The 27,451-nt window shown below is 43.9% G+C and overlaps 1 protein-coding gene across 1 annotated transcript in view; it reads left to right on the top strand.

Moving 5' to 3' along the window:
• Window positions 1-26,925, top strand: part of TBC1D2 (TBC1 domain family member 2) — a 139,434-nt gene extending 112,509 nt beyond the window's left edge. Inside the window, exons 9-14 of the mRNA XM_063920049.1 lie at window positions 2,246-2,436; window positions 9,775-10,245; window positions 13,111-13,231; window positions 17,256-17,441; window positions 21,048-21,169; window positions 24,575-26,925. Of these exons, the coding sequence (XP_063776119.1) occupies window positions 2,246-2,436; window positions 9,775-10,245; window positions 13,111-13,231; window positions 17,256-17,441; window positions 21,048-21,169; window positions 24,575-24,776 (1,293 nt within the window). The 3' untranslated portion in view covers window positions 24,777-26,925. The remainder of the gene's footprint in view (window positions 1-2,245; window positions 2,437-9,774; window positions 10,246-13,110; window positions 13,232-17,255; window positions 17,442-21,047; window positions 21,170-24,574) is intronic.
• The last annotated feature ends 526 nt before the right edge of the window (window positions 26,926-27,451 follow it).

The following is a 27,451-nucleotide window of genomic DNA, read 5'->3' as shown; positions in this document are numbered from 1 at the left end:
TCATTCCAGCAACTCCAACAGGCACACAGTATCCCCTCCGGGTTTTTCTTTCGTTTCCTTCAGCTGAGACACGCTCTGGCCGCCCAGTTTCCGAATGGCCCTCCGGTCCTTGTTGATTCCCCGGTCAAATTAATGCTGCGAACACTGGACTCGGGACACTTGGTCTCGAAGATATATGGTCGTATTCTTCAGATGCACCATAGTGACCCTCTGACTTGTCTCCGGGGTAGATGGGAGTCGGATATAGGTGTGCTATCCGATGACGCATGGAACACTGCCCTGGGATCCCATCGGATCTCCACTTCCTCTGTCAGATACCAGCAAATACAACTATATATTTTACATAGGGTGTATATGACCCCGGTAAGGCTAACACACATTGGGGGATCTCATGGCTCACGTGCCCTAAATGTGGAGCCATGGGTGCTGACTTTTGGCATCTGCTCTGGGTGTGCCCTAGCGTGTCTCTGTTCTGGAAGGCTGTTATACGCACCATAATTGATACCGGTATTCCCTCTTCTATATGTACGCCTGTGCTGTGTACATTGCTGGTTGTGGACGAGGAAGCTCTTAATCCGTCCAGCAGGCGATATGTCATCAATCTATGCGCCCTGGCTAGGGTCTGCATAGCCAGGCTGTGGCTGGCTGCTGAGGCCCCGACACCTGGGGCCTGGATATCCCTGGTCAATGAAACTATTGCACACGACAGATTTGTGTTCCTGGCTAGGAAGGTGGAGAAGAAATTATTCACAATATGGGGTAGGTGGTTGGAATCTAGATATTTTCGAGATAGATGATGTTTAGACTTGTACCCCCCTTTCCTTCCTTTTTTTTCTTTTAGCCTGGGATGATTTGGGGGTGGGTGCCCTCGCGGCCGGCGTTGCTGCGTTGCTACGCTATGTTTCATTATACTGCGCTTAACGTGCTATGCTTTTGCTACTATGGATAGTGATGTGTTTGGGTATGCCACGCCCAAACACAGACGAGCTGCGACTGTGTGCTTTATGCAATGTTATCCACTGGTTGTTCCATGCGCCCTGTAAATGTACAGCTGTTTCTGTGTAATCTGGGTATGTTTGTAGTTTTAGATCTGTTTTGTATGTAAGATGTTAATGCAAAATCAAAATCAAATAAAAATTATTGAATTTAAAAAAAAAAATGATTTGGGATAGGGTTAAAGTCATGTTCTTCACCTAATTCACTCATAAAAAACCAGACAATTTTGGAGCGGTTTTCGGCGAAATAAATCGTCAGTTAAGTGGTTAATGTGCTACTTTATAGATGTCTTCATACCGAAATGTAAGAAAAGTAAGCTTACCTGTGTATCTTTTTGGTAAGCAAGTAGGTGTTCTTATACAACTACATCAGCAACTCATTACAATTCATTATTGCTTCTTCTTCCACATTAATGTATTGTAATAGGTTGGGTAAAAATTACCGGCAGTCGGGATCCCGACAGTCAGGAGACTGACAGTGGGATCCCAATGGCCACAATCCTGGCCTCCGGAAAGTATATTCTCCCTAACCCCTCCCTCCTACACCCTGACCAGCCCTTCTCTAACCCTAATCACCGCCCCCCCCCCCCTCCCCCCCTGCCCTTGCAGCCTAATAATAACCCTCCCGCTAGTGCAGTAGTTCCCTGGGGTGCCACTGGGTACTTGCAAGGGGGCCCCTTGGCTGGTGGTACAGAACCACTTTAAATTATTTATGGTCAATGTACAGTCAAAACCATTACTTGTGGCTTCTAATCATAAAATATGTAGACAATGTTGTATAAGCACAACTTACTTAATATTTTTTTTCTGAATTTCTCAATAACAAACTTGGCTTAGGGGTACAGTGAAAAAAATTCTGATGCTCTAGGGTGGTGTGATTCTAAAACATTTGGGAACCACTGCCCTAGTGCTTAACCAAACCCCAACCTGTACTTATATCTGGGATGTTCAGGGATTCTGCCCTTCAGTCTACTCACTGACAGGATCCCCACTGCCGGTATTTATATACATAATAATATTTTATGAAAGAGAAAACTAGACGGGGAAAGGGGAGATTGTGTCGGGTTGAGAGAGGGGTGTGGGCATAACAGCTAGTAAGCATTATTTATTATCTTGTGACTTTGATATATTCACAATGCTGCCTTTCTTGTTTTTAAATATTTTATAGAATGCGTTCGGACATTTATATGCAGAAAATAAGTCTTTAGATTGATATTTAAATTGTATTTATTTTTTATTATTATTTACAGTGCTCATACTTGGAAGCTAGGAATTGCCAGATAGAAAGCAAATATTTAATTGTTTTGAGAAAGATGCAAGAAGCATTGCCCTATCTGGATGCCGAGTACTGTGAAGTCATTAAGAGTTTGATAGAAGATGCATTGCAGAGTGATCTGGACAAAGCACATGACTCGTCCTCTGTGCATTTTAGTTCTATCAGGTAAGTGGCTGTTTAGTAATTGAACATAGGAGGGGCTCTTTCATAGTTGGATTTACTTTTTTTGTTCAAAATATGTATCTCCATATGGCACAAGCTCAAAATGAATAGGTATGCATAAGGCCTCATCTGGATATTTCTCTAACGTCCTAGTGGATGCTGGGGACTCCGTAAGGACCATGGGGAATAGCGGGCTCCGCAGGAGACTGGGCACTCTAAAGAAAGATTCAGTACTATCTGGTGTGCACTGGCTCCTCCCTCTATGCCCCTCCTCCAGACCTCAGTTAGAATCTGTGCCCGGCCGAGCTGGGTGCTCCTAGTGGGCTCTCCTGAGCTTGCTAGAAAAGAAAGTATTTTGTCAGGTTTTTTATTTTCAGAGAGCTTCTGCTGGCAACAGACTCTCTGCTACGAGGGACTGAGGGGAGAGAAGCAAACCTACTCTCGGCAGCTAGGTAGCGCTTCTTAGGCTACTGGACACCATTAGCTCCAGAGGGATCGAACACAGGTACCTAACCTTGATCGTCCGTTCCCGGAGCCGCGCGCCGTCCCCCTCGCAGAGCCAGAAGAACAGAAGCAGCAGAAGCATGAAGACATCGAAATCGGCGGCTGAAGACTCCTGTCTTCACTTAAGGTAGCGCACAGCACTGCAGCTGTGCGCCATTACTCCCACAGCACACCGCACACTCCGGTCACTGTAGGGTGCAGGGCGCAGGGTGGGGCGCCCTGGGCAGCAATTAAGTACCTTTTTTGGCAAAAAGAGGCATATATACAGTCTGGGACTGTATATATGCCAGAGCCCCCGCTATTTTTTATACATTAAAGCAGGACAGAAGCCCGCCGCTGAGGGGGCGGGGCCTTCTTCCTCAGCACACCAGCGCCATTTTCTCTTCACAGCTCCGCTGGAAGGACGCTCCCCAGGCTCTCCCCTGCAGTATTCAGGTGCTTTAGAGGGTAAAAAAGAGAAGGGGGGCACATAAATTTAGGCGCAGTATATATATATATATTAACAGCAACTACAGGGTAAACAATAAGGTACTGTGTAATCCCTGGGTTATATAGCACTGGGGTGTGTGCTGGCATACTCTCTCTCTGTCTCCCCAAAAGCATTTTGTGGGGTCCTGTCCTCAGTCAGAGCATTCCCTGTGTGTGTGCTGTGTGTCGGTACGCCTGTGTCGACATGTTTGATGAGGAAGTATACGTGGAGGCAGAACAAGTGCAGCTGAGTGTGGTGTCGCCGCCGGCGGTGCCGACACCTGATTGGATGGATATGTGGAAGGTGTTAAATGATAATGTAAACTCCTTGCATAACAGATTGGATAAAACTGTAACCGGGGGACAGGCAGGGTCTCAACCCATGCCTGCTCCTGCAGCGCAGAGGCCGTCAGGGTCCCAAAAGCGCACACTATCCCAGATAGTTGACACAGATGTCGACACGGAATCTGACTCCAGTGTCGATGACGATGAGGCAAAGTTGCAGCCTAAAATGACTACAGCCATCCGCTACATGATTGTAGCTATGAAGGATGTGTTACACATTTCTGAGGAAAATCCTGTCCCTGACAAGAGGATTTGTATGTATGGGGAGAAAAAGCATGAAGTGACTTTTCCCCCTTCCCATGAATTAAATGAATTATGTGAAAAAGTGTGGGATTCCCCTGACAGGAAGGTGATAGTTTCCAAGAGATTACTCATGGCGTATCCTTTCCCGCCAACGGACAGGTTACGCTGGGAATCCTCCCCTAGGGTAGACAAGGCGTTGACACGCTTGTCTAAGAAGGTGGCCCTGCCGTCTCAGGATACGGCCGCCCTAAAGGATCCTGCAGATAGAAAGCAGGAAGCTATCCTGAAGTCAGTTTATACACATTCTGGCACACTGCTGAGACCAGCAATTGCTTCGGCCTGGATGTGTAGTGCGGTAGCTGCATGGACGGATTCTCTGAGGAGTTAGATACCCTGGACAGGGACACTGTTCTACTGACCCTGGCACATATCAAGGACGCGGTCCTATATATGCGGGATGCCCAGAGGGACATTTGCCTGCTGGGCTCTAGAGTTAACGCTATGTCCATTTCTGCAAGAAGGGTCCTGTGGACTCGGCAATGGACAGGGGATGCCGACTCTAAAAAACACATGGAGGTTTTACCTTATAAGGGTGAGGAATTGTTTGGGGACGGTCTCTCGGACCTAGTTTCCACAGCTACGGCTGGGAAGTCAAATTTCTTGCCTTATGTCCCTCCACAACCTAAGAAAGCACCGTATTACCAAATGCAGTCCTTTCGTTCTCAGAGGAGCAAGAAGGTCAGAGGTGCGTCCTTTCTTGCCAGAGGCAGGGGTAGAGGAAAAAAGCTGCACCACGCAGCTAGTTCCCAGGAACAAAAGTCTTCCCCCGCTTCCACTAAGTCCACTGCATGACGCTGGGGCTCCACAGGCGGAGCCAGGAGCAGTGGGGGCGCGTCTCCGACATTTCAGCCACCAGTGGGTTCGCTCACAGGTGGATCCTTGGGCTATACAAATTGTGTCTCAGGGATACAAACTGGAATTCGAGGTGATGCCCCCTCACCGTTACCTAAAATCGGCCTTACCAGCTTCCCCCATGAAAAGGGAGATAGTGGTGGAGGCAATTCACAAACTTTTTCTCCAGAAAGTGGTGGTAGAGGTCCCCCCCCTTCAACGGGGAAGGGGCTACTATTCCACTATGTTTGTGGTACCGAAACCGGACGGTTCGGGCAGACCCATTTTAAATTTAAAATCCCTGAACTTTTATCTGAAGAAATTCAAGTTCAAAATGGAATCGCTCAGAGCGGTCATTGCAAGCCTGGAGGAAGGGGATTTTATGGTGTCGCTGGATATCAAGGATGCTTACTTGCATGTCCCCATTTATCCGCCTCATCAGGAGTACCTCAGGTTTGTGGTACGGGACTGCCATTACCAATTCCAGACGTTGCCGTTCGGCCTGTCCTCGGCACCGAGAGTTTTTACCAAAGTGATGGCGGAGATGATGGTGCTCCTTCGGAAGCAAGGGGTTACAATTATCCCATACTTGAACGATCTCCTCATAAAGGCGAGGTCCAGGGAGCAGTTGCTGATCAGTGTAACACACTCTCAGGAAGTGTTGCGTCAGCACGGCTGGATTCTGAACATTCCAAAGTCGCAGCTGATTCCTGCGACGCGTCTGCCCTTCCTGGGCATGATTCTGGACACAGACCAGAAGAAGGTGTTTCTCCCGAAGGAGAAAGCTCAGGAGCTCGTGACTCTGGTCAGGGACCTCCTGAAGCCAAAACAGGTGTCGGTGCATCACTGCACACGAGTCCTGGGAAAGATGGTGGCGTCTTACGAAGCCATTCCCTTCGGCAGGTTCCATGCGAGGATCTTTCAGTGGGATCTGCTGGACAAGTGGTCCGGATCGCATCTTCAGATGCATCGGATGATCACCCTGTCCCCCAGGGCCAGGGTGTCTCTTCTGTGGTGGCTACAAGGTGCTCACCTCCTCGAGGGCCGCAGATTCGGCATACAGGACTGGGTCCTGGTGACCACGGATGTAAGCCTCCGAGGGTGGGGGGCAGTCACTCAAGGAAGAAACTTCCAAGGGTTGTGGTCAAGTCAGAATACTTGTCTGCACATCAATATCCTGGAGCTAAGGGCCATATACAACGCCCTGAGTCAAGCGGAGCCTCTGCTTCGAAACCAACCAGTGCTGATTCAGTCAGACAACATCACGGCAGTGGCCCATGTGAACCGCCAGGGCGGCACAAGAAGCAGGGTGGCAATGGCAGAAGCCACCAGGATTCTTCAGTGGGCGGAGAATCACGTGCTGGCACTGTCAGCAGTGTTCATTCCGGGAGTGGACAACTGGGAAGCAGACTTCCTCAGCAGACACGACCTCCACCCGGGAGAGTGGGGACTTCATCAGGAAGTCTTCACGCAGATTGCAAATCGATGGGAACTGCCACAGGTAGACATGATGGCGTCCCGTCTCAACAAAAAGCTAAAAAGATATTGCGCCAGGTCAAGGGACCCTCAGGCGATAGCTGTGGACGCACTAGTAACACCGTGGGTGTTCCAGTCGGTCTATGTGTTTCCTCCTCTTCCTCTCATACCAAAGGTGCTGAGAATTGTAAGAAAAAGAGGAGTGAGAACAATACTCATTGTCCCGGATTGGCCAAGAAGGACTTGGTACCCGGAATTGCAAGAAATGCTCACAGAGGACCCGTGGCCTCTGCCTCTCAGACAGGACCTGTTACAACAAGGGCCCTGTCTGTTCCAAGCCTTACTGTGGCTGCGTTTGACGGCATGGCGATTGAACACCGGATCCTAGCAGAAAAGGGCATTCCGGAAGCAGTCATTCCTACGCTGATAAAGGCTAGGAAGGACGTGACAGCAAAACATTCTTACCGTATATGGCGAAAATATGTTGCTTGGTGTGAGGCCAGGAAGGCCCCTACAGAGGAATTCCAACTGGGTCGATTCCTGCACTTCCTACAGTCGGGTGTGACTTTGGGCCTGAAATTAGGGTCCATAAAGGTCCAGATTTCGGCCCTATCCATTTTCTTTCAAAAAAACTGGCTTCACTGCCTGAGGTTCAGACGTTTGTTAAGGGAGTGCTGCATATTCAGCCTCCTTTTGTGCCACCAGTGGCACCTTGGGATCTTAACGTGGTGTTGAGTCTCCTGAAATCCCACTGGTTTGAGCCACTTAAGACGGTGGAACTAAAGTATCTCACGTGGAAAGTGGTCATGCTGTTGGCCCTAGCCTCGGCTAGGCGTGTGTCAGAATTCGCGGCTTTGTCATGTAAAAGCCCCTATCTGGTTTTCCATATGGACAGAGCAGAATTGCGAACTCGTCCGCAGTTTCTGCCAAAGGTGGTGTCAGCTTTTCATCTGAACCAACCTATTGTGGTGCCTGCGGCTACTCGTGACTTGGAGGATTCCAAGTTGCTTGATGTAGTCAGGGCTTTGAAGATCTATGTTGCCAGGACAGCTGAAGTCAGGAAAACGGACTCGCTGTTTATTCTGTATGCATCCAACAAGCTGGGTGCTCCTGCTTCAAAGCAAACCATTGCTCGCTGGATCTGTAACACGATTCAGCGGGCTCATTCTGCGGCTGGATTGCCGCATCCAAAATCAGTAAAAGCCCATTCCACAAGGAAGGTGGGCTCTTCTTGGGCGGCTGCCCGAGGGGTCTCGGCATTACAGCTTTGCCGAGCTGCTACTTGGTCGGGTTCAAACACATTTGCAAAGTTCTACAAGTTTGATACCCTGGCTGAGGAGGACCTGGTGTTTGCCCATTCGGTGCTGCAGAGTCATCCGCACTCTCCCGCCCGTTTGGGAGCTTTGGTATAATCCCCATGGTCCTTACGGAGTCCCCAGCATCCACTAGGACGTTAGAGAAAATAAGAATTTACTCACCGGTAATTCTATTTCTCGTAGTCCGTAGTGGATGCTGGGCGTCCGTCCCTAGTGCGGACTTTCTGCAATACGTGTATATAGTTATTGCTTGATAAAGGGTTATGTTATGTTGGCATCCATTGGTTGATGCTCTGTTGTTTGTTCATACTGTTAACTGGGTAAGTTTATCACAAGTTATACGGTGTGATTGGTGTGGCTGGTATGAGTCTTACCCTGGATTCCAAAATCCTTTCCTTGTAATGTCAGCTCTTCCGGGCACAGTTTCCTTAACTGAGGTCTGGAGGAGGGGCATAGAGGGAGGAGCCAGTGCACACCAGATAGTACTGAATATGTCTTTAGAGTGCCCAGTCTCCTGCGGAGCCCGCTATTCCCCATGGTCCTTACGGAGTCCCCAGCATCCACTACGGACTACGAGAAATAGAATTACCGGTGAGTAAATTCTTATTTTACATATCATAGACTTGCATTCACTTGAAGCTGGAGATGCGGAATGGGAAGGAGTAGCTAAGCAAGCACAGAGAGTACAGTAAGGATGTTTTCTGGTAATTGTGATATACCTTTAGATTGTAAGCTTGCAAGCAGGGCCTTCTTACCTCTATGTCTGTCAGTTTTTACCTAGTTTTATTCTATTACTGTTGTTCTAATCGTAAAGCGCAACGTAATATGCTGCACTGTATAAGAAACTGTTACATAAATAAATAGATACCCCTTATACGTGACATATATCTCTTGCAGGTACTGGAAGGTCGGTGCAATGATTACTATGAGTAGGGGTGTGGTATTTTTTGCTGACATTCTGGAGTCTGACATTCAGAAAGTCAACAGCATAATATTGACATGTTTTGAATGTCTATATTTAGAGTGTCGACATGTCAAATGTCGAAAGTGGGAATTCCCAGAGACTTTTCTTCTAACCCCAGCCACAACCTAACCATAATCTAACCCTAATCCTAAAATCAGGTGTCGACAATGTCAAAATTATGTCAGTTTCAACATGTTCAATGTCAACATTCTACACATGTCAACATTTCAAATGTCAACATTCAGAACATATCGACTTACTGTCAACAAATGTGACTGCACATCATCAGTAATGTCAACAAAGTGACTGCACACCATCAGTAACACTATGTAACTGTTGCTTATTATTATACCTGATATTGCCCCAACACTAATAATTTAAACCATGATTGACCATTTGCATTACTTAGTTGGCATTTACATTTTGATTATTAGGAGAATTTTCCAATTGCTGTTTAAGGGCGGGATGTATCAGTTTTCAAATGAAAACTGATTCATCCCGCCCTTTTTTGCTCACATACCAGCATCTGCGATCTTCCGATAAGAGCTGCCCTTTGCGATGTAAAGATTTATGGGTTCAATTATGGGTTCATGACCTGAGAATCCTGTTGTGCATGCACGGCACTCGGATCCCTCTCCAGGGAATTCAGCGTAAAAAAGCCCATATTCTTCTATAGATAACAACATCTATAGAAGGCGATACCTTCCTTTTCCGGAGCTTGCTACATACGGTCACACCGCAACCCCATAGGTCTCTATGGGACCTGCTGTGCAACGAATATCTCTGATATTAGCTGTGGACCATTTTTTAATACATATGGCGAGAAATATATAAAAAATTGTCACACTGTGCATATTTAAAACACATATTTAGAGTTTGACTGTTTTGCAGACATATATTTTGTGCCCACATAAACTAAATGCAGGTTCTGAGCAGGCGTTATCATTGAGCATTAGCAAGTATTTTCTACTTTTTATGCCTAGTTTTCTGAACTTTTATAGTTCAGAATACAAAGTTCCTTTTTTTAGTAGCAGCCATTTTATTCTCAGTTTGAAAGTTTAAAATACTATACTTTTGTTCTGTTTTTTTTTTTCTCTATGAAAATAACATTAAAATGTTCTATGTATTTTTCAGTGAATATGATGATTATGGATTCACAATAATACCTGAGTATGAGGTTGAACACTTGAAACTTTTAGCCAAAATCCAGGCATTAGAAATTCGATCCAACAAGCTCCTTACACATGAGGTTGTGGACAAACCTTTACGAATGAAATGGAATAGTATTAAGGAGTTGGCACACTCAGTAGAGCTGAAGAACCTGGTGAGACTTGGTATCCCAACAGAACACCGCAGGCATGTGTGGAAATGGCTCACTAGTCAACGGATCCACATCATTGCTAACCACTATACTGATCTTCTGAGGAAGTGTGAGAGCTCCCAGCACCCCGCCACTCAACAAATTGAACTTGATATACATCGCACTCTAACTAATAATAAGCACTTTACCTGCCCTACCTCAGAGTTCACTCAGAAGCTCAGGAGGGTGCTTCTAGCTTACTCATGGCAAAACCCCACTATTGGATATTGTCAGGGATTGAACAGGTAAAAAAAACACATTGGAAAAAGGAAAGGTCAATTAAATTTAGTAAAGGTAATATTTGAATGTGCAGTCCATATTCCATGTGCAGTCCATATTCTGTTTTCATCCATCTCTGACAGGAAAAGGTGGGTCAATTGTGTGAGGATCTAAATGTGCACTTTATACGCTCAGGCAATAATAAAGTTTATTTCACTGAGACTCAAGGGGTAGAATGAGTGTGCTACACTGACCACCTTTGGTTTGCAGCCAACTGAGCACAACCATTTTTCTCCAAAAAACACCTGTTTTTCCACATCCTTGTAGGTGACAGAAATTAGACATACACCCACATTTAAAGCACGTTTTGTATGAAAAGCACAAGTCCTGGTACATTTCTACTAGCATATTTGTTCCATTTTCAAATATATAACATTAAAATGTTTTGATACACTTAAGTGTGATAAAATCTTGTCTCACAACTTTCATTATTAATTGAGGGGCTCAGTGGAAAAGAGGCACATGCCAGTAAATTGCTTTTTTTTTTTAAAATGTAATTAAAAATATAATTAAATATGATACCAGTTATTTGTATTTTGCTGCTGGTGAGAAATAGGCACATGCCACTATGTTAGAGGTTAGTGGAGTAGATGCTAGATTGCAGAACCTACTTGATGGTAGCAAAATCCATGTAGAAGTGGCATGTGCTTCTTTTCCACTGAGCCCCTCAACCTAAGACAGAGGCTCTCAAACTGTGGGTCGCAAGCACAAAATATGGGATGATCGATGTGCAGGAGGGGGAAGAAACAGCAGAGGAGCATGAGGGGAAGGAGGGAAGCACTGAGCCCATACGGTATGGGATGTGGTGTGCAGGGGGAACAGAGAAGCACACAGTATGTGATGTGGAGGGAAGATACACATTAAATACCCACTGCCTCTCAATATCACTCAGTGCCCCACCCCCCTTCCCCATCACCCACTCACTCCTTAGTCCCCGCTGGCTCTAACCGCCAACCACTGTCTCCCTAGTCGTCCCCTACCTCTCCCTGTCACCCCCAAGCCTACACAGGGGTTTTTAATGTAACATTCACATGACTGTATTAAAAACCACATGCTCCAAAAGGAGCTCATCCCTGCAGTGTGTAAGAAATGACATTAGCTGTCACTTCACTTTTGTTTTATACCTCCGCGGTGCTATTGAGTATGCCTGGCCAGCTGACCATGCATGTGTGGCAGCCATTCTGTAGTAATATGCTGGGGACTTTTAATCATTTTTATTGTGAGACAGGGTCCCAGAGCAAAATAGTTTGAGAAGCCTTGATGTAAGACATCAATAAGGCTTCATCCAGTATTCAAAGATAAAATTAATGAAATGGGTGATTCCTAAATGATAGAAGCAGGGGCGTATTAAGAGAGGCGAGGGCACGTGGCATGGTCCCCCTCTTCTCTGGCTGGCAGCGCATTAGTGAGTACTAGTAGACTCTGGTGCTGTGCCAGTCTACTATGCATGTGCAGGTCTCTGAGAAATGGCCCAGAGGCCATTTTTCAACTGCGTAAAACGCCAAGTAATGACCGCCGCACCATTTTCCTGGTGACTGTGCAGTGCTGCCGATGCAGGACTCAAGAGGGAGAAATATTGAAGAAATGTGTGCAGTGTGGGCACCCTGGACCCAGGGACCTGTGTGCAGTCTACACCCTTCACTAATTATAGCTGTACCACCAGAGGTGAGTATGTTGTTGTGATGTGCTGTAGCTTTTCCTGATGGATTCCCAAAATTGTTCTGTATGGGGCAGACAGACACATTTGCATAAATTAAAGTACATTGCCAGCAAGCATTTTTTATTTAGTAAATTACCTTTTGTGTCTTTAAATTACTGGACAATGGGGGTCATTCCGAGTTGTTCGCTCGTTATTTTTTTCTCGCAATGGAGCGATTAGTCGCTAATGCGCATGCGCAATGTCCGCAGTGCGACTGCGCCAAGTAAATTTTCTATACAGTTAGGTTTTTTACTCACGGCATTACAAGGTTTTTTCTTCGTTCTGGTGATCGTAATGTGATTGACAGGAAGTGGGTGTTTATGGGCGGAAACAGGCCGTTTTATGGGAGTGTGCGAAAAAACGCTACCGTTTCTGGGAAAAACGCGGGAGTGGCTGGAGAAACGGAGGAGTGTCTGGGCGAACGCTGGGTGTGTTTGTGACGTCAAACCAGGAACGACAAGCACTGAACTGATCGCAGATGCCGAGTAAGTGTGGAGCTACTCAGAAACTGCTAAGAGGTGTCTATTCGCAATTCTGCTAATCTTTCGTTCGCAATTTTGATAAGCTAAGATTCACTCCCAGTAGGCGGCGGCTTAGCGTGTGCAAAGCTGCTAAAAGCAGCTTGCGAGCGAACAACTCGGAATGAGGGCCAATACATCCACAAAAATGAAAAGTTCACTGTTTGATAAATAGACCGCTTTCTCCAGCTGTGTTTGAAGAAGGCTTTATCACCTTTTATCCTATATAACAAGCATTGATTTCTCCTGCGGTCTCTATATTCTCCCAGCTTTTTGCCACTTTATTTTTCATCACTCTTTAATGCCATGTGGAGATGGTATTACTTATATTCAGCAATGGGGGACCAAAGAAGACAGAGAGGATTAGTGGATCTATTCCAGATCAAATGTCTATACTGCACATGCACATTTTATTGGAGTCCAGCGATAGGCAGCCAGTGAGGGGGGAAAACATCCACATAGAAGTGCAGTTTTCCCCAGGGTGCCCTGAATTTATGAATATGAGTGCAACTGCATTATATATTGCTGAGAAATGAAGTATCTGCATCACCAATGACACATAGACCCCATAATAACTTACTCTAATTATAATGTGCCATTTATTTTTGTCATAGGATAGCAGCATTGGCACTTTTAGTCCTGGAAGATGAGGAGAGTGCATTTTATTGTCTGGTTGACATTGTTGAGAACATAATGCCGGCAGAATACTACAGCAATAGTTTATCAGGATCACAGGTAAGGTATTCTGTTTCTTTTTTTCCCCTTTTGACGATGGATAGATCCTCTCTTCAAGATTTAATTATGTAGTGGGGATGGACACTGGATATTGATATATCGGGAAACACAGTCCCACACTTGCAGAACCACAGGATCCCATTGATTTGTGTTATCTTCAGATACTTGAGTATATATTTACTAAAGAATGGGTTTTTAGAAGTGGAGATGTGGCCTATAGCAACCAATCAGATTCTAGCTATTATCTTCTAGAAGGCGCTAGATAAGTGATAAGTAGAATCTGATTGGTGGCTGTTGGCAACAGCTCCACTGATAAAAACCTGCACTCTGTACCCCTTGGTCTACACACAATCTTTATGTTAGGACTGTTGCTATTTTCTCCTCGAACAGTGCAATAGGGGAGCACTTGTTAAACTCAAAAATAAATACATCAGCAAATACAGCCATCTGTAAACAGATAAAAACATGTAACTATGACAGAACAACATAACAGTAATGTCAGCACTGGTGGCTGTGTACGGCCAAACAAAGCAAGACTTGAATTGCTCCGTTGGGTGCCATCTAGTGGCCGCTGGCACGCAAAACACTTGAATTCCCACCCCACAGAGGTGAGGAATAGCGTTAGCCTTTTATTATATAGGATGAGATTAGATAATGCCCATGCAAAGACTTGAGTTTTGGGGAGATTATGTAGTGCACAGAAATCAATTCAAGGTATCAATAACTATTTCCTTCCAAGTTTACACAACATTATATAGTAATTCATGATTTCTGGCCTGACGTTAAATAGCTCCAAACCAGAACCATTAAAGTTATCACCAGAATACATAATTAATTGAATAAAGCAGAATCATCTATTAAATTAATACTTACTATTTTTAATTTGTTCTCTGCTGATGACTCTGATGTGGAAGTGCAAGGTATTGCACTATTGCAGAACCACCATTCGTCGTAGAATGCCGCAATTTGCAGGCATATGATGTTGCATGCACCGCTATTCTCCGCAAATTGCATTATCATGCCCCTGGACTGTCACTTCAGTAAGGAAGTGGGCAGCACCCAGGAAGCTGATCTACTCTTTCCGGAGGCCAGGAGAGCTACCTGTTACTTGTTACGTTTCCTGAACATTCTGGTAGAGAAGCAAGCATGCTTCTTCTTCTTCATTCAAATGTACATTTAGCTTTTATAACGAAAACTAAAGTGTATTGAGTGTGATCTATCGGGGCTAGGCAGAATCCTCTCTATTCACCTAAACTTGCATATCTATTTAATCACTCTAACAATTGCTTGAGACTGGTTTATTTCAGGCAATAAAGACCCACTGGCACATACAGGGACATAACCAGAATTTTGTGGGCCACATAGCAACATATTGAAGGGAACACTGTCCCAATGATTCTTGAGAGACATCTTTCCACAGTAGTTATTAATTGTATGCCCATAATAGTGCTCTAGTTAATTTTCTGAACCATATTAATGCCTTAGTTAATGTTATGCCCTATAGTAGTGCCCTAGTTTACATGATGTCACATGGTAGGGCTTCCAGTACACATTATGCCACACAATACCCCCAATTCACAATATGACATACAGGGCGGTATTCAAATGATATATAACGGCCTATCTCCTTTCCAAAGTTATCCCCGTTATCACACCCGTAATCAGGTTTAGCTGCATAAAGGAATGGGCGCCCTCGCTACCTGAAGTGATTATACCACGCTAGTCGGCAGAAACAGAACGGGTGAGGAAGGGGGTGAAAATAATTGAATACCGCCCACAGTGTCCTCCAGTTCAAATTATGCCACGTTACAGTGTTGCAGTTCATGTTATGCCACACTATAGTGTCTCCATTTCATATTTTACCACATTAAAGTGCCCCAGTTCTTTTTATGTAATCTTATAGTGCCCTCCACATCACAATGAGCAGATCAGATTATAACACATTACAGTGGCCTCCAGTTCAAATTATGCCACATTACAGTGCCCCCTTACTATTATAACATCCACTACACACACATCTCACTGAAAATGTAATGTCACACAATTCAGGCTGGGCAATGAATCAGACCCAATTGCTTACTAGACAAATCTGGGAAATGGTATGCAAACTTATAACTTGTGTCCTGGCCCCCCTAAGATTCTGGGCACCCCTTGTCCCCACTATAGTTACACCCTCCGGGGCTGCAGTGTCCCATGGTGGGGAGAAATTGTGTTTGAGCGCTGTATGAATATATGCCTTATGAATAGATGCCATGCACATCGTACGGCATCTATTCACAGGAGAGTGTAGGGACAGTGATGCAAATGGGGATTGCCATGAGGCCATGCCCCTTATATGAGGCTCCACCCTCACCTCACAAGGCTGTGTACTATTTTAAGGCTTGCGCAAAGGGTCCCGGTACAGCAAGACGGAATGTTGGGAGGCTTGTTAGTCACCTTTATTTATATAGTGCCAATTTATTATGCCACACTTTACAAATAATGTTTTTCTCCTATGCCCTCCTCTCTCTCTTTTGCTCTTGTTGACAGACTTAGGGGCCTATGCATTAATAATAACAGCACTGCTAAAATATCTCTGCTATGTACCTGGGCCGTAACTAGGTGTGCCCGGAGGGGGCACCGCACATAGCGCTGCAGGGTAGCGATCGCTGTTGGCGGCACTTGTCAATTATATGTGTTCATTACTTTCACTTGCAGCTTCCCCCCTTTTTGAAGCCCAGCATCTCCTGACCGCTGCTGTCTTATACCCTGAACCCTTCTGTCACTAATACCTTTATTTCATTTCAAGATACTGACATACCCGGGATTCGAACCCATTGTCTGTGGCATTGCAGGCAGACTATTTATTGAGTTATCTGCCGTTGCATAGAAAGGTAGATAATTCTAATCTAGAGAACTCAAACTATTTGAAGCTTACCTTGTACTTTGTGAAAAAATTATCAGAATTCCGGCTGAGCAGATCTATGTAGTGTGTGGCTGCAAGGGATTGGATGTGTGGCTGCACACTGCATAGATCTGCTCAGTTGCGATGCTGATTAGTTTTTTTTACAAAGTACCAGTAGCTTTGTGTAGTGTTCATAGGTTTTATGCAGGATCAAACAGCTCAATGAGTAGGGTGTTTGATTAGAATTAAACAGGTTATAGGTTTGAATCCTTGGTATGGCAGTATATTGAAATGTGTTATTTAATAAAGGGTATTGTAACTGAATAACAACAAGCTCTCAAGTTAAGTGCATGAATGTGATATATAGAGGATTTGTGTCCAAATCCAATTTCTTGAAGTGGTCTATAAGTGTGTGTGTGTGTGTGTGTGTGTGTGTGTGTATAAAACCAGCAATAATAGCACAGGCACTCACCACTTCCAATATACGAAACATTTATTGTACCTCACAGGTGTGCAGCATAACAGAATTGTGTCGACGTTTCGGCTCCATCTGAGCCTTTGTCAAGACAGACAAAATCACAACAGAGCCATACCCAGTGGCCCACAGTGAATTATCTAACATGACCTAATTCTCTCTCTGTTCTATCTGGCCTTAGTCCCAGACCCATACTTTACCTTCATTGTGCCAAACTTCTTTTCATCTATTTTCTTCTGACCAATGATTTTTCGATGGAGACAGTTATATTTTTATGCTGTTACTGAAACTTGTGAACACAAATACTATAATAACAATTAATGAAAGCAAGATATTAATGATTAAGGCTGAGTACACATCAGGCGATATATTGGACAATATATCTATCCGGCGTTGATCGGAACAATAAATCGTCCATTAGGCTCTGTGTGTACATGTGATTGCTGTCATCAGTGGGGTCATCTCATCTGGTGTGCTGACGATGACATACAGGTGAATGTGGCTGGTAGCTGTATATTGCGTGACTGTACACTGGATTGCGCACGAGATATATCGTACCATTGGTCCTCTGACCTGCTTGAATAAGTCCTGATGTGTACCCAGCCTTATATAAGGAAGGCTAATATTATGAAATATAATGTCATGAACCTATATTATATTTCTAGGTAGATCAAAGAGTGTTCAAAGATTTCCTGTCAGAAAAACTACCTCGTTTGACTACACACTTTCAACAATACAAAATCGACCTGTCTCATATCACTTTCAACTGGTTCCTTGTGGTGTTTGTTGATAGTTTAGTAAGTGAAATTCTCCTGAGAGTCTGGGATGCCTTCCTGTATGAAGGGACAAAGGTAAGAATCAAATTCATCAAGAGTCAATGTTTTATAAGTGAGATCTGAGCAGAACCATGTAAGGAATATTTAATGTACAGTATGCTGCAGTTCAGAAAACAGATACAGGTTGAGTATCCCTTATCCAAATATTCCGAAATACGGACTTTTTTGAGTGAGAGTGAAATAGTGAAACCTTTGTTTTTTGATGGCTCAATGTACACAAACTTTGTTTAATACACAAAGTTATTAAAAATATTGTATTAAATGACCTTCAGGCTTTGTGTATAAGGTGTATATGAAACATAAATGAATTGTGTTAATGTACACACACTTTGTTTAATGCACAAAGTTATAAAAAATATTTGCTAAAATGACCTTCAGGCTGTGTGTATAAGGTGTATATGAAACATAAATGAATTGTGTTAATCTACACACACTTTGTTTAATGCACAAAGTTATAAAAAATATTGGCTAAAATGACCTTCAGGCTGTGTGTATAAGGTGTATATGAAACATAAATGCATTCTGTTCTTAGACTTAGGTCCCATCACCATGATATCTCATTATGGTATGCAATTATTCCAAAATACGGAAAAATCCCATATCCAAAATACCTCTGGTCCCAAGCGTTTTGGATAAGGGATACTCAACCTGTACTGGAATTTTATTTGTTTTATACAATTTTAACTATTTATTTAGCATTTTTAGGGTGTGGGGTGAATGAATGAATGAGTACATACACATTCATACTAATTTAATGAACAAGGAAACTGGACATGAGTTGCTGACAGTAAAATATTGTTGCAGTATTCCACCATACATCGTCAAGTACCATCTGATAATTAATTTTTGATAGTTTCTCACAAATCATTATTGACTCCTATTTCATCACTAAATGCTATTCAAAGTGTGTATAAAAAAAAAAAAATATACTGTACACTATGAAATCTCCATAGGTCCTCCAGCAGCACCATACTCATTCATTCTCAGTGGTTTTGACTCTAGAGTAATATGGCAGTAGTACGTTTTATTGTTAAGCTGTCTTTTTTTAGCATACTAATCAGTCAATGGGCGGAATTCAATTGTTTGTTCACTGGCAGCCACCAGATGATGCCCAAATGGAGCTAGTCAATTGTAGCTCCATTCGGGCATGATGGCTGCTGGTGTCTGAAATTCAGCTCGGGGGTGGCAAGCTGAAATGGCGAAAAATTACCCGGTTGGGCACCCAAACGGCACTTTTTGTGATTCCGCAATCTCCCGTCACTTTAGACTGGAGATCGAGGGCACAAAACATTTGATATCGCCCATATAGTCCATTCTTCTTGCTTATTGTTAGAGCCACTATGGGATGGATTTAATTAGATGCGGTTGTTTATTGCAGGCTGATTGATCTACTGGGGCTATTCAATTATAGCCTGCACACTGCCATTAATGTGGATTTCTGTTAGATAGATGCTCCAGGCAGGCACCCTCAGTCTGTACAGCCCTCCCAAGAGCATCCTAAGGAGACTCTGGGCTCTGCTGGGCTGGGCTGCACTTACTGGCGCTGCTACCCTGCCCCCTTCGTGATGTCACCAGCCAGATGTCATGGTCAGAGGCATGGCCAGTACAGGGTTCAGGGAAGCCCTGTTATGGCACTGCCGCAGCATGTCATGTTGGCAGCTCCGCTAGGAGAATTAAAAATTTCAGGATACTGTGGCTTTTTTTTTAAATAATTATTTCTAATGAAACTAAGGGCTAGTATTACTGAGAGAAGGCTTTTGCAAGATTTTATTTGATTTTGAATCTGAAATGTTAAACTGCAATAATATATATATTAAAAACACACCTGGTTATGCATTTGAAATTATTGCGGTTTTAATATCTCAGTTTGGTAAATTTAGCAATAAGAGTCAACAAGGAGCTTGAACAAATTTGGACACTCTTCTTTGTCCACCAAGTACAGTACATACAGTTTCCCACAACAAAGAAAAATTAAATAATTGTTCTTGTGATCTGTAATGAATGATATCATCAACCTTATTATTCTGTGTGGGTATGTGCTGGACATGCACATGCAAGCATGACATGACAGCATATGCGGTCTTCCCAAAATGAGCAAATATTTAAGAGCTTATGTACAGATGTGAACACATACATCTGTCCCCAAATCACACCAAATAGCCCTGTTTGGGGCACCATGGTCTTTGTAACTTAGCTGCGCCATGCGTCTCGCAAGAGACTTTTTCTTAAAATCTGTGTCTTATTTGCATCACTTAATTCTGCTGCCGGCATTTCATGTAGCTTCTGTTTGTCATTTATTTGTTGATTTGGATAAAAAGGCAAAAGAGAGGTCCTCTAAGAGTGACCATGCCCTCGCCATCCTTCGCTATGCTTAATCTGCCATTTTCTATTCATTCCTTTGCGATAAAAATGCAAAAGAACTGCTAACTTTGTTATCACTAATCATCTGGTAAAATTGTTTATAGCAGGTAGACTGAGACAATGGGGTAAATGTAATAGGGTCTTAAGGGCCGTATTCACGGGCCAATTTGGGGAGAGGTGTGTGCTGAGCGAACTGGTCAGCACACACCTCTCCCCCCTCTCAGCACAGCGCGATGTGTGCTGAGCATGCGGGGGGTAGATGGGGGGCCACTCATTTCAGCCAGCAGGTGAAATGAGCGACCTGCTAGATTGAGCCTGCATGCAGGCCAATCTAGCACCAGCGATAGCGATGTACGGTGCCGCGCATCGCTATTGCTCTGAGTGGTACACACGGAGTGATCGCTGCTTAAAATCTACGCAATCTAGTCAGATGTGAATTATGTTGGCCGGCAGTGTCCGTATTTTTAAAGCGACAATCATTTACAAGACAAAACCAGATAAGTTTTGTCTTGTAAAGGATTGCCCCTTTAAAAATATTCTTGGCCGACATCCCACACCTAAAGCAAACTTGGACCCTATTACCTATACCCCTATGAAAGCGATCTCAAATTAGGTTTAGCTGCTGTACAAGGCTGTTGTACAGACACATGGGGTCTGATTCATAGTTGCACACTGTTAAGACCGATTAAACATCTTTTACAGTAGTTGCGTCTGTGACTTTATGCTAATGTTAGTAACAGCCCTTCCCCTGGTGTACAAGGCCTCTGAATGTGCAAGGACTGGGACGCCCACTTTGTGCATCCTGCTTGGTATGCAACCGTCGGTCCCACCATTGAAACTTGCATCAGCCACATGCTAGGTGCAGATTCTCCTTTAGCAATTAAGCGCCTGAGATCAATTGCATCTGAATAACCACCTCCCAGTCACGGCCCGGGAATGCTCAATACATTTCTGAGACAGTGCGTGTCAATTGCTAATGGTCCTTTGTGCGTACACACAGCGGGACACATGCACGATGAGACATTTTAGCAACTTCGACAGATGCGCAGTTAAAAAACATCAGCCATACATGCAAATATCAGCATTGTCTGTGACTTAGAATAAGCCCCATATTGTCACACTGTATGATATTGGAGATGTTTTACAGACATTTGTGGAGATCAAGCTTCAGTGTTTACTAACACTTGTTTCCAGATATTATTTAGCTATGTACTATTATGATTTAAGATTTGTAAATACATCAGTTTCTTATTTTGACAGGTTATATTTCGTTATGCCCTTGCAATCTTTAAATATAATGAAGAAGAGATCTTAAAACTGAACGACGAAATGGATATCTACCAGTATCTTTCATTTTTCACCAAGACTATCTGTGATGGCAGGTAAGTCAGTATCATAATCAGACATTATATGCTGTACATTTGCTTACTTAAATTAGACCCAGAGCTGAATAATACTTGAATGAATTGTTGACTTCTCCTGAGTATTTACTCCATACTGACCTTCTCTACTGGAAGTTACTGGAGAGATTTTTCGGGTGGTCCTCTGCAGCCCCAATAGAGTGAGCAGATCTTCTGCATCCTTTCCACTTCCTAGTCAAGTGGGCAGGATAATAAGATTATACTTGGGATTTGGGGCCCAGTATAGAGGAGGTAGGGCTAAATTATGCAAATTGTATAATTTAGCTCCACCACTTCCAAAAGTACCCATTAATCGCAGCACATTTCCTGTGGTGGGTTCGGGGCCTATTGGCGTGATTTTACAGCACCTATTTTAGTTCCCAATCCGCCCCTGGTCCAGACACAACTGCAGCATAAGACACAAGGAGGGCTGCAACTTCGTACAATCAGGCCCTATGAGGAGGGATTCTACCCCCCCCCCCCACGACAGACCCCACCCCCTCATCAGACCGCACCCCCATTAGGACTGCTTCCATAAATTTCCTGGCCTGGTTTTCCTTACCAATCTGCCTATGGCTATATTTTAAACCCAGCAACTTCCTGTCAGTCTGATTCATTATAAATGTCACTGGCTGTGGGCCTATTGATTGCGATGGACCATGGCGAGCCCCGGTGCAATGCATCAGCTGCACAGACGCTAGTTCCGCCACTATTACTATCCTGGTTCACCTTTTACCTTTATGAATTTGGTCTCTGATTTAACATCCATGCATGTGAAACACATACCTCTCTTCTTTTAGGTCAGTATGTATAAAAAGGAAAAATTGGGTAAAACCTCCAAAAACATAGAATTCTACTGCAATACTTATGGGTCCCCATACATTGGAGTTTCTATAATATGTGCAATGTTTTAATAGGAGCTGCAGCCATGGTAAAAAAAATCACTGGCAAAATGGCCACCAAGCATGCACAGTAGGGATTTCGTCTACGGAACATGGTGGATACTATGTTTCCGGAGACCTGTGCATGCACAGTAGACACTGGCACAATGCCAGAGTCTACTGCATTGTGAAGCGGAGGGGGCCCACACAGAGTCTGCACATGGGCCCTCCTCTGTTAAAACACCCCTGTTCTCACATGTAATAAAAAGGTCTGCAAAAGAGATTTCCGATATCTACTGCGGTCTATCAGCCTGATAGGATTCTGTAGGGCTGCATTAAGCTTCGGAAAGCTTAACTTTTCAGAGCTTGTGCCTGCTAGCCAACATCAGATGCATGTTGGCTATAGAAGTCTATGGACTAATTTTCACAAAAATTCATGGACACTGTCACAGGTCCTTTGTGCATGTGCAGGCCGTTGTGCATGTGCAGGCCAATGGCCCCACATGCACATATCAACCCACAAGTCAGGAATGTGGAAGTCAAGTAATCGCTGAGACAGCTATTCATCACGGTGCTGTGCCTGCAGCAAGAAGATGTATACTGGCAGAAGATCCTGTAGGTAGGTATGTGAAGATGTTAATTAATGAGCTCAAATAAATGCAATCATTAATACATCTTGCCCTGATCCCCATACATCACTATTCACAAAAACACAATGCACAGATTCGGTGATCTTTTTTCCCCAATTTAAAGATTCCCCAACCCACCAATCTGTGATCATACATTAAAGATATTTTTCAGAGATCTGGGAGTCTTGAAAGACTCTTCATTTTACTAGAAACGTTCTGCAAATCTGCTAATTGTTACCATGCACTAGCAATCTACAGTCCCAATTGATCTATGAAAATCAACATGTTGAAAAATCCCTGATTTACCAATTCCAATCACTTTTTGGTTGGAATCTTCAATTTGTGAACCCCATAAATTGCAGATTTTCTTACACAACCATTGTCAAATTTCCAAATTGTCCCAATTGATTGCTGATGTATGGGGGCAATTTTTCTGTGTGTCCAATTGCCTCTCTGCAACCCTCAACTCAGTGTCCCAACATAACCAAAAGCTCAACATTTCCAAAATGGATCCCATCATACTGTACAGTATTCTCCCCTCATAGTGTCACTATTCCATTTGAGCAGCCCTTATAGAGGGGGGAGGCTTTTGTGAATGCAAAACGATGGACTGCAGCATATTGGGATGCTTTATTTTTGTGTATCCCCCGGGGATATCCCTCAAAATAGCATTGATAAATGTGTACATTAATAAGTAAAAATTATGCAACTGCGTTATAACATAACATAACACTAATTCTAATTGTGAATTTGAAGCATCCACTTCATTTTTGTTTGTAGCACATTGTTGGTTTCAGTTGGGATCTATCCAGTACTATTCAAAACCATTACCATGTTCCTATCTTAGGCCATTACCGACTGGCATTGCGTTAGCACCAGTAAATCTAAGTAAAAATCACATACAGATTGAGCTGTGCTCATCTAATGCGGCTCCATTACAAACGTGCACTCCCGGCACGGCTAGGCGATCCGGTGCCTAGCCACGCTACGGGAGTGCACAGAGACACTCCCATTCCAGACGCTGCGATAGGCGCGCCTCGGCAGGCGCGCAGCGGCAGGCGCGCAGCGGCACAGACGGAGCCACGATTAGCGTGGCTCCATCTGTATATACACTATGCAGCTCACTTGTGGTATACCTATGGTTGGTATGCGCTTGATGTCTTCTGATGTTTGCAAATGCGTCTAGACCAGTGGGGGTAAATTTACTAAGATGGGAGTTCTATTTAAGATGGGATGTTGCCCATAGCAACCAATCAGATTCTACTTCTCATTTATCTAGCACCTTCTAGAAGATAATACCTGGAATCTGAATGGTTGCTATGGCCAACATCCCATCTTAAATAGAACTCCCATCTTAGTAAATTTACCCAGTGGTTCTCAAACACGGTCCTCAAGGCACCCCAACAGTCCAAATTTTAGGGAAATCCCTGTTTGGGCACTGATGATATAATCAAACTGAGGAACTAATTATTTCACCTGTGCCTAAGAATGGATATCTTGAAAACCTGGACTATTGGGGTGTCTTGGGAACCACTGATCTAGATACAAGTAGTAGGGTGTTTTTCCCACTCGATTCAATATTCCATTCCTTTGAATTCCAACATGTACATTGCCCGTTGAAATGAATCAGAGAAGTCCCACTGGTGAAAAAATAAAATCATGGCTCCCATGAGGAATTTTTTTCAGTTATATGTCAAACATTTTAAACAACTGTTGTAGTGAAAATATTTGAAGTGAATATTACTTACTTGAATCTATTTTATTATAACTTTGGTATGCTTATTTCTTTTTAGATCTGGCATGTAACAAATTATTTGTAAAATATCAACTCAAATTGATAATGTATCTTATTTCTATAAAACTACTTTTCTTCTCAGGAAATTGATGAACATTGCCTTCAATGAGATGAACCCTTTTCCAATGAAGCTTGTAAGAAATCGCCGTGTTGCACATATGGAAAAATTCAAAGCGGAACTGGCTGAACTGGAAAAGATTAAACAGGAATATGTTAAGAAGAACGAGAAACTTGGGAGTGCGGACATTGACATGGTGGTCAGTGAAGATGAAGAAGATACATAGCGACTAAGTAACAAACAGTTGCAACATACAGTAGTGATCATTCACTGATCATGTGATCCTCATCATATCTGATAGAAGGTTTTATGTCGCCACTCTCTCCCCGTGAAGCACACTCAGGTCAAGTAATGCTTTGTAGAAAGTCCGTAGGAAAAATGTGTACATTACAAACACTTAAACAGAGGTGCATACATTCAAGGTAAAGCCATGTCAGCCTATCATATGGATGATCTCATTTTCTACACTGCTGGTTTGATTTTATTCTTGTTATACAATTTTATTACAAAACAATGTAGGAAATTATTACCTTCACATCACTACTTACCCACAATATCCACTAGACACAAGTCGGTGATCACGGCTTTCTTGGGCAGTGAGACAGTTATATGGACCATGGCCAGTATTTACTAAAAATCCGAGTTTTGCCGATTTGTCCCAATCCGGGAATTCACTAAGCAGAAAACTCGGCAGTGTCTGGTCTATTTGTAATGGTTTGATTGGCAAAGTTCGGAAATACGAATGAATAGACCATCGGTCAAACGCGGCTGTTATTTCATACAATACGGGCATTCACTATTCATTCGTATTTGGGTGTTAGTCTCTGAGTGCTCAAGTGCGGGTCTGTTTTTTTCGAATCGTTAAAAAAAGCAGCAAAAAAATAGACCTGCTTTTTCCAGTCGAGTTTGGATAACCATGCACGGATCAGTGAGATCTGTGCATGGTTATCTATGGGAAAGGGTCTGTTTAGTGTAAAAACAGAAAAAAAAAATTGCGTGGGGTCCCCCCTCCTAAGCATAACCATCCTCGGGCTCTTTCAGGTACCAGCGGGCCAGGTTTTCCACCGCATGCTGGTACTTGTGGTTCTCCAAGTACCAGCTTGCGGGGGAGGCTTGCTGGGACTTGTAGTACTGCTACTAAAAACAATATTCACATTTTTACATGTATGTAATAAACTTATACTTTCACGGTGTGTGTGTCCTGTTTTTTTGGGGGTATTTTTTTAGTAGTAGTACTACAGGTACCAGCGGGCCAGGTTTTCCACCGCATGCTGGTACTTGTGGTTCTCCAAGTACCAGCTTGCGGGAGAGGCTTGCTGGGACTTGTAGTACTGCTACTAAAAACAATATCAGCCCCCCATCCGCCGCCCTTGGATGGGGGGACAGCCTCGGGCTTCACCCCTGGCCCTTGGGTGGCTGGAAGGGGTTCCCACTCCTCCAGGGTACCCCGGCCAGGGGTGACTAGTTGGGTATGTAATGCCAGGGCCGCAGGGACCAGTATAAAAGTGTCCCCAGGCTGTGGCATTATGTACCTGGCTAGTGGAGCCCGGTGCTGGTTTCAAAAATACGGGGGACCCCTACGCTTTTTGTCCCCCGTATTTTTGGAAACAGGACCAGGCGCAGAGCCCGGTGCTGGTTGATGAAATATGGGGGAACCCCTGTCATTTTTTCCCCCATATTTTGTCAACCAGGACCGTCTCAAAGAGCCCGAGGCTGGTTGTGCTTAGGAGGGGGGACCCCACGCAATTTTTTTCTGATTTTTAACGACTTTAAACACCTTTTTAAGGTACACAATGAAGCCCTACACGGATCTCACAGATCTGGCCAGGATTACTTGTGTTTTGTCAGGCAGTGTTTTACTCATCACTCCCGTAAAACACTGCCTAACATTACGAATCACATCGACATCGGAAAATACGAATTGGGAAAAGTCGGCAGCTTAGTGAATGATCGTATCAGGATTCAAAAAGTTGCAGTAAAATGCACCCGATACCATTCGAGTTCAAACACCCTTCAAAACAGCAAAAACACGAATCTTTGTAAATATACCCCCATGTGTGTATTGGAATGCTCCTTATTCACCAAAGCATCTGTTGTCCTGAGATCATTTTCAGAACAGTGTCCATGTTCCCATTTCATTCATTGGCTGTGCATCAAGATACTTGTAACCATTGTCCTGAGAACCCTGTAGAAAACAGAATGCAGCACCTTGAATGTGAGAATCCCTCTCAAACATTCTAATATATATCTATAGACTGACTTGTTACCTTTATGTCATTTTGAATTGTTCTTATGTTGTGAATTCAGTTTTACAATACAGATTTCATAAATGTGAAATACATTAAATAGTTTTCTCATACGTCCTAGAGGATGCTGGGGACGACATCAAGACCATGGGGTATAGACGGGATCCGCAGGAGACATGGGCACTCTAAAGACTTTTCATTGGGTGTGAACTGGCTCCTCCCTCTATGCCCCTCCTCCAGACCTCAGTTTTAGAAATGTGCCCAGGTCGACTGGATGCACTCTGAGGAGCTCTACTGAGTTTCTCTGAAAAGACTTATGTTAGGTTTTTTATTTTCAGGGAGATCTGCTGGCATCAGACTCCCTGCTTCGTGGGACTGAGAGGGCAGAAGCAGAACCAACTTCCTCAGAGTGTCATGGCTCTGCTTCTGGCTGAGAGGACACCACCTGAAGGGAACTGAACGCTAGCCGTGTCTAGATGCTCACTCCCACAGCACGCCGTCACCCCCCTCACAGAGCCAGAAGTCAGAAGACAGGTGAATATGAGAAGAATGATCTTCAATCAAGTAAGTGACGGCTGAGGTGCGGCGCACCTGGCGGGAGCGCATCGCGCCATTGCTGCCCACACACAGGCACTACAGGGTGCAGGGCGCGGGG

Source organism: Pseudophryne corroboree, chromosome 1 (assembly GCF_028390025.1).
Source record: "Pseudophryne corroboree isolate aPseCor3 chromosome 1, aPseCor3.hap2, whole genome shotgun sequence".
In the NCBI taxonomy this organism is placed as follows: Eukaryota; Metazoa; Chordata; class Amphibia; order Anura; family Myobatrachidae; genus Pseudophryne; species Pseudophryne corroboree.
Note: the sequence above shows the minus strand (reverse complement) of the source record. Positions and strands in the feature narration are given on the sequence as shown.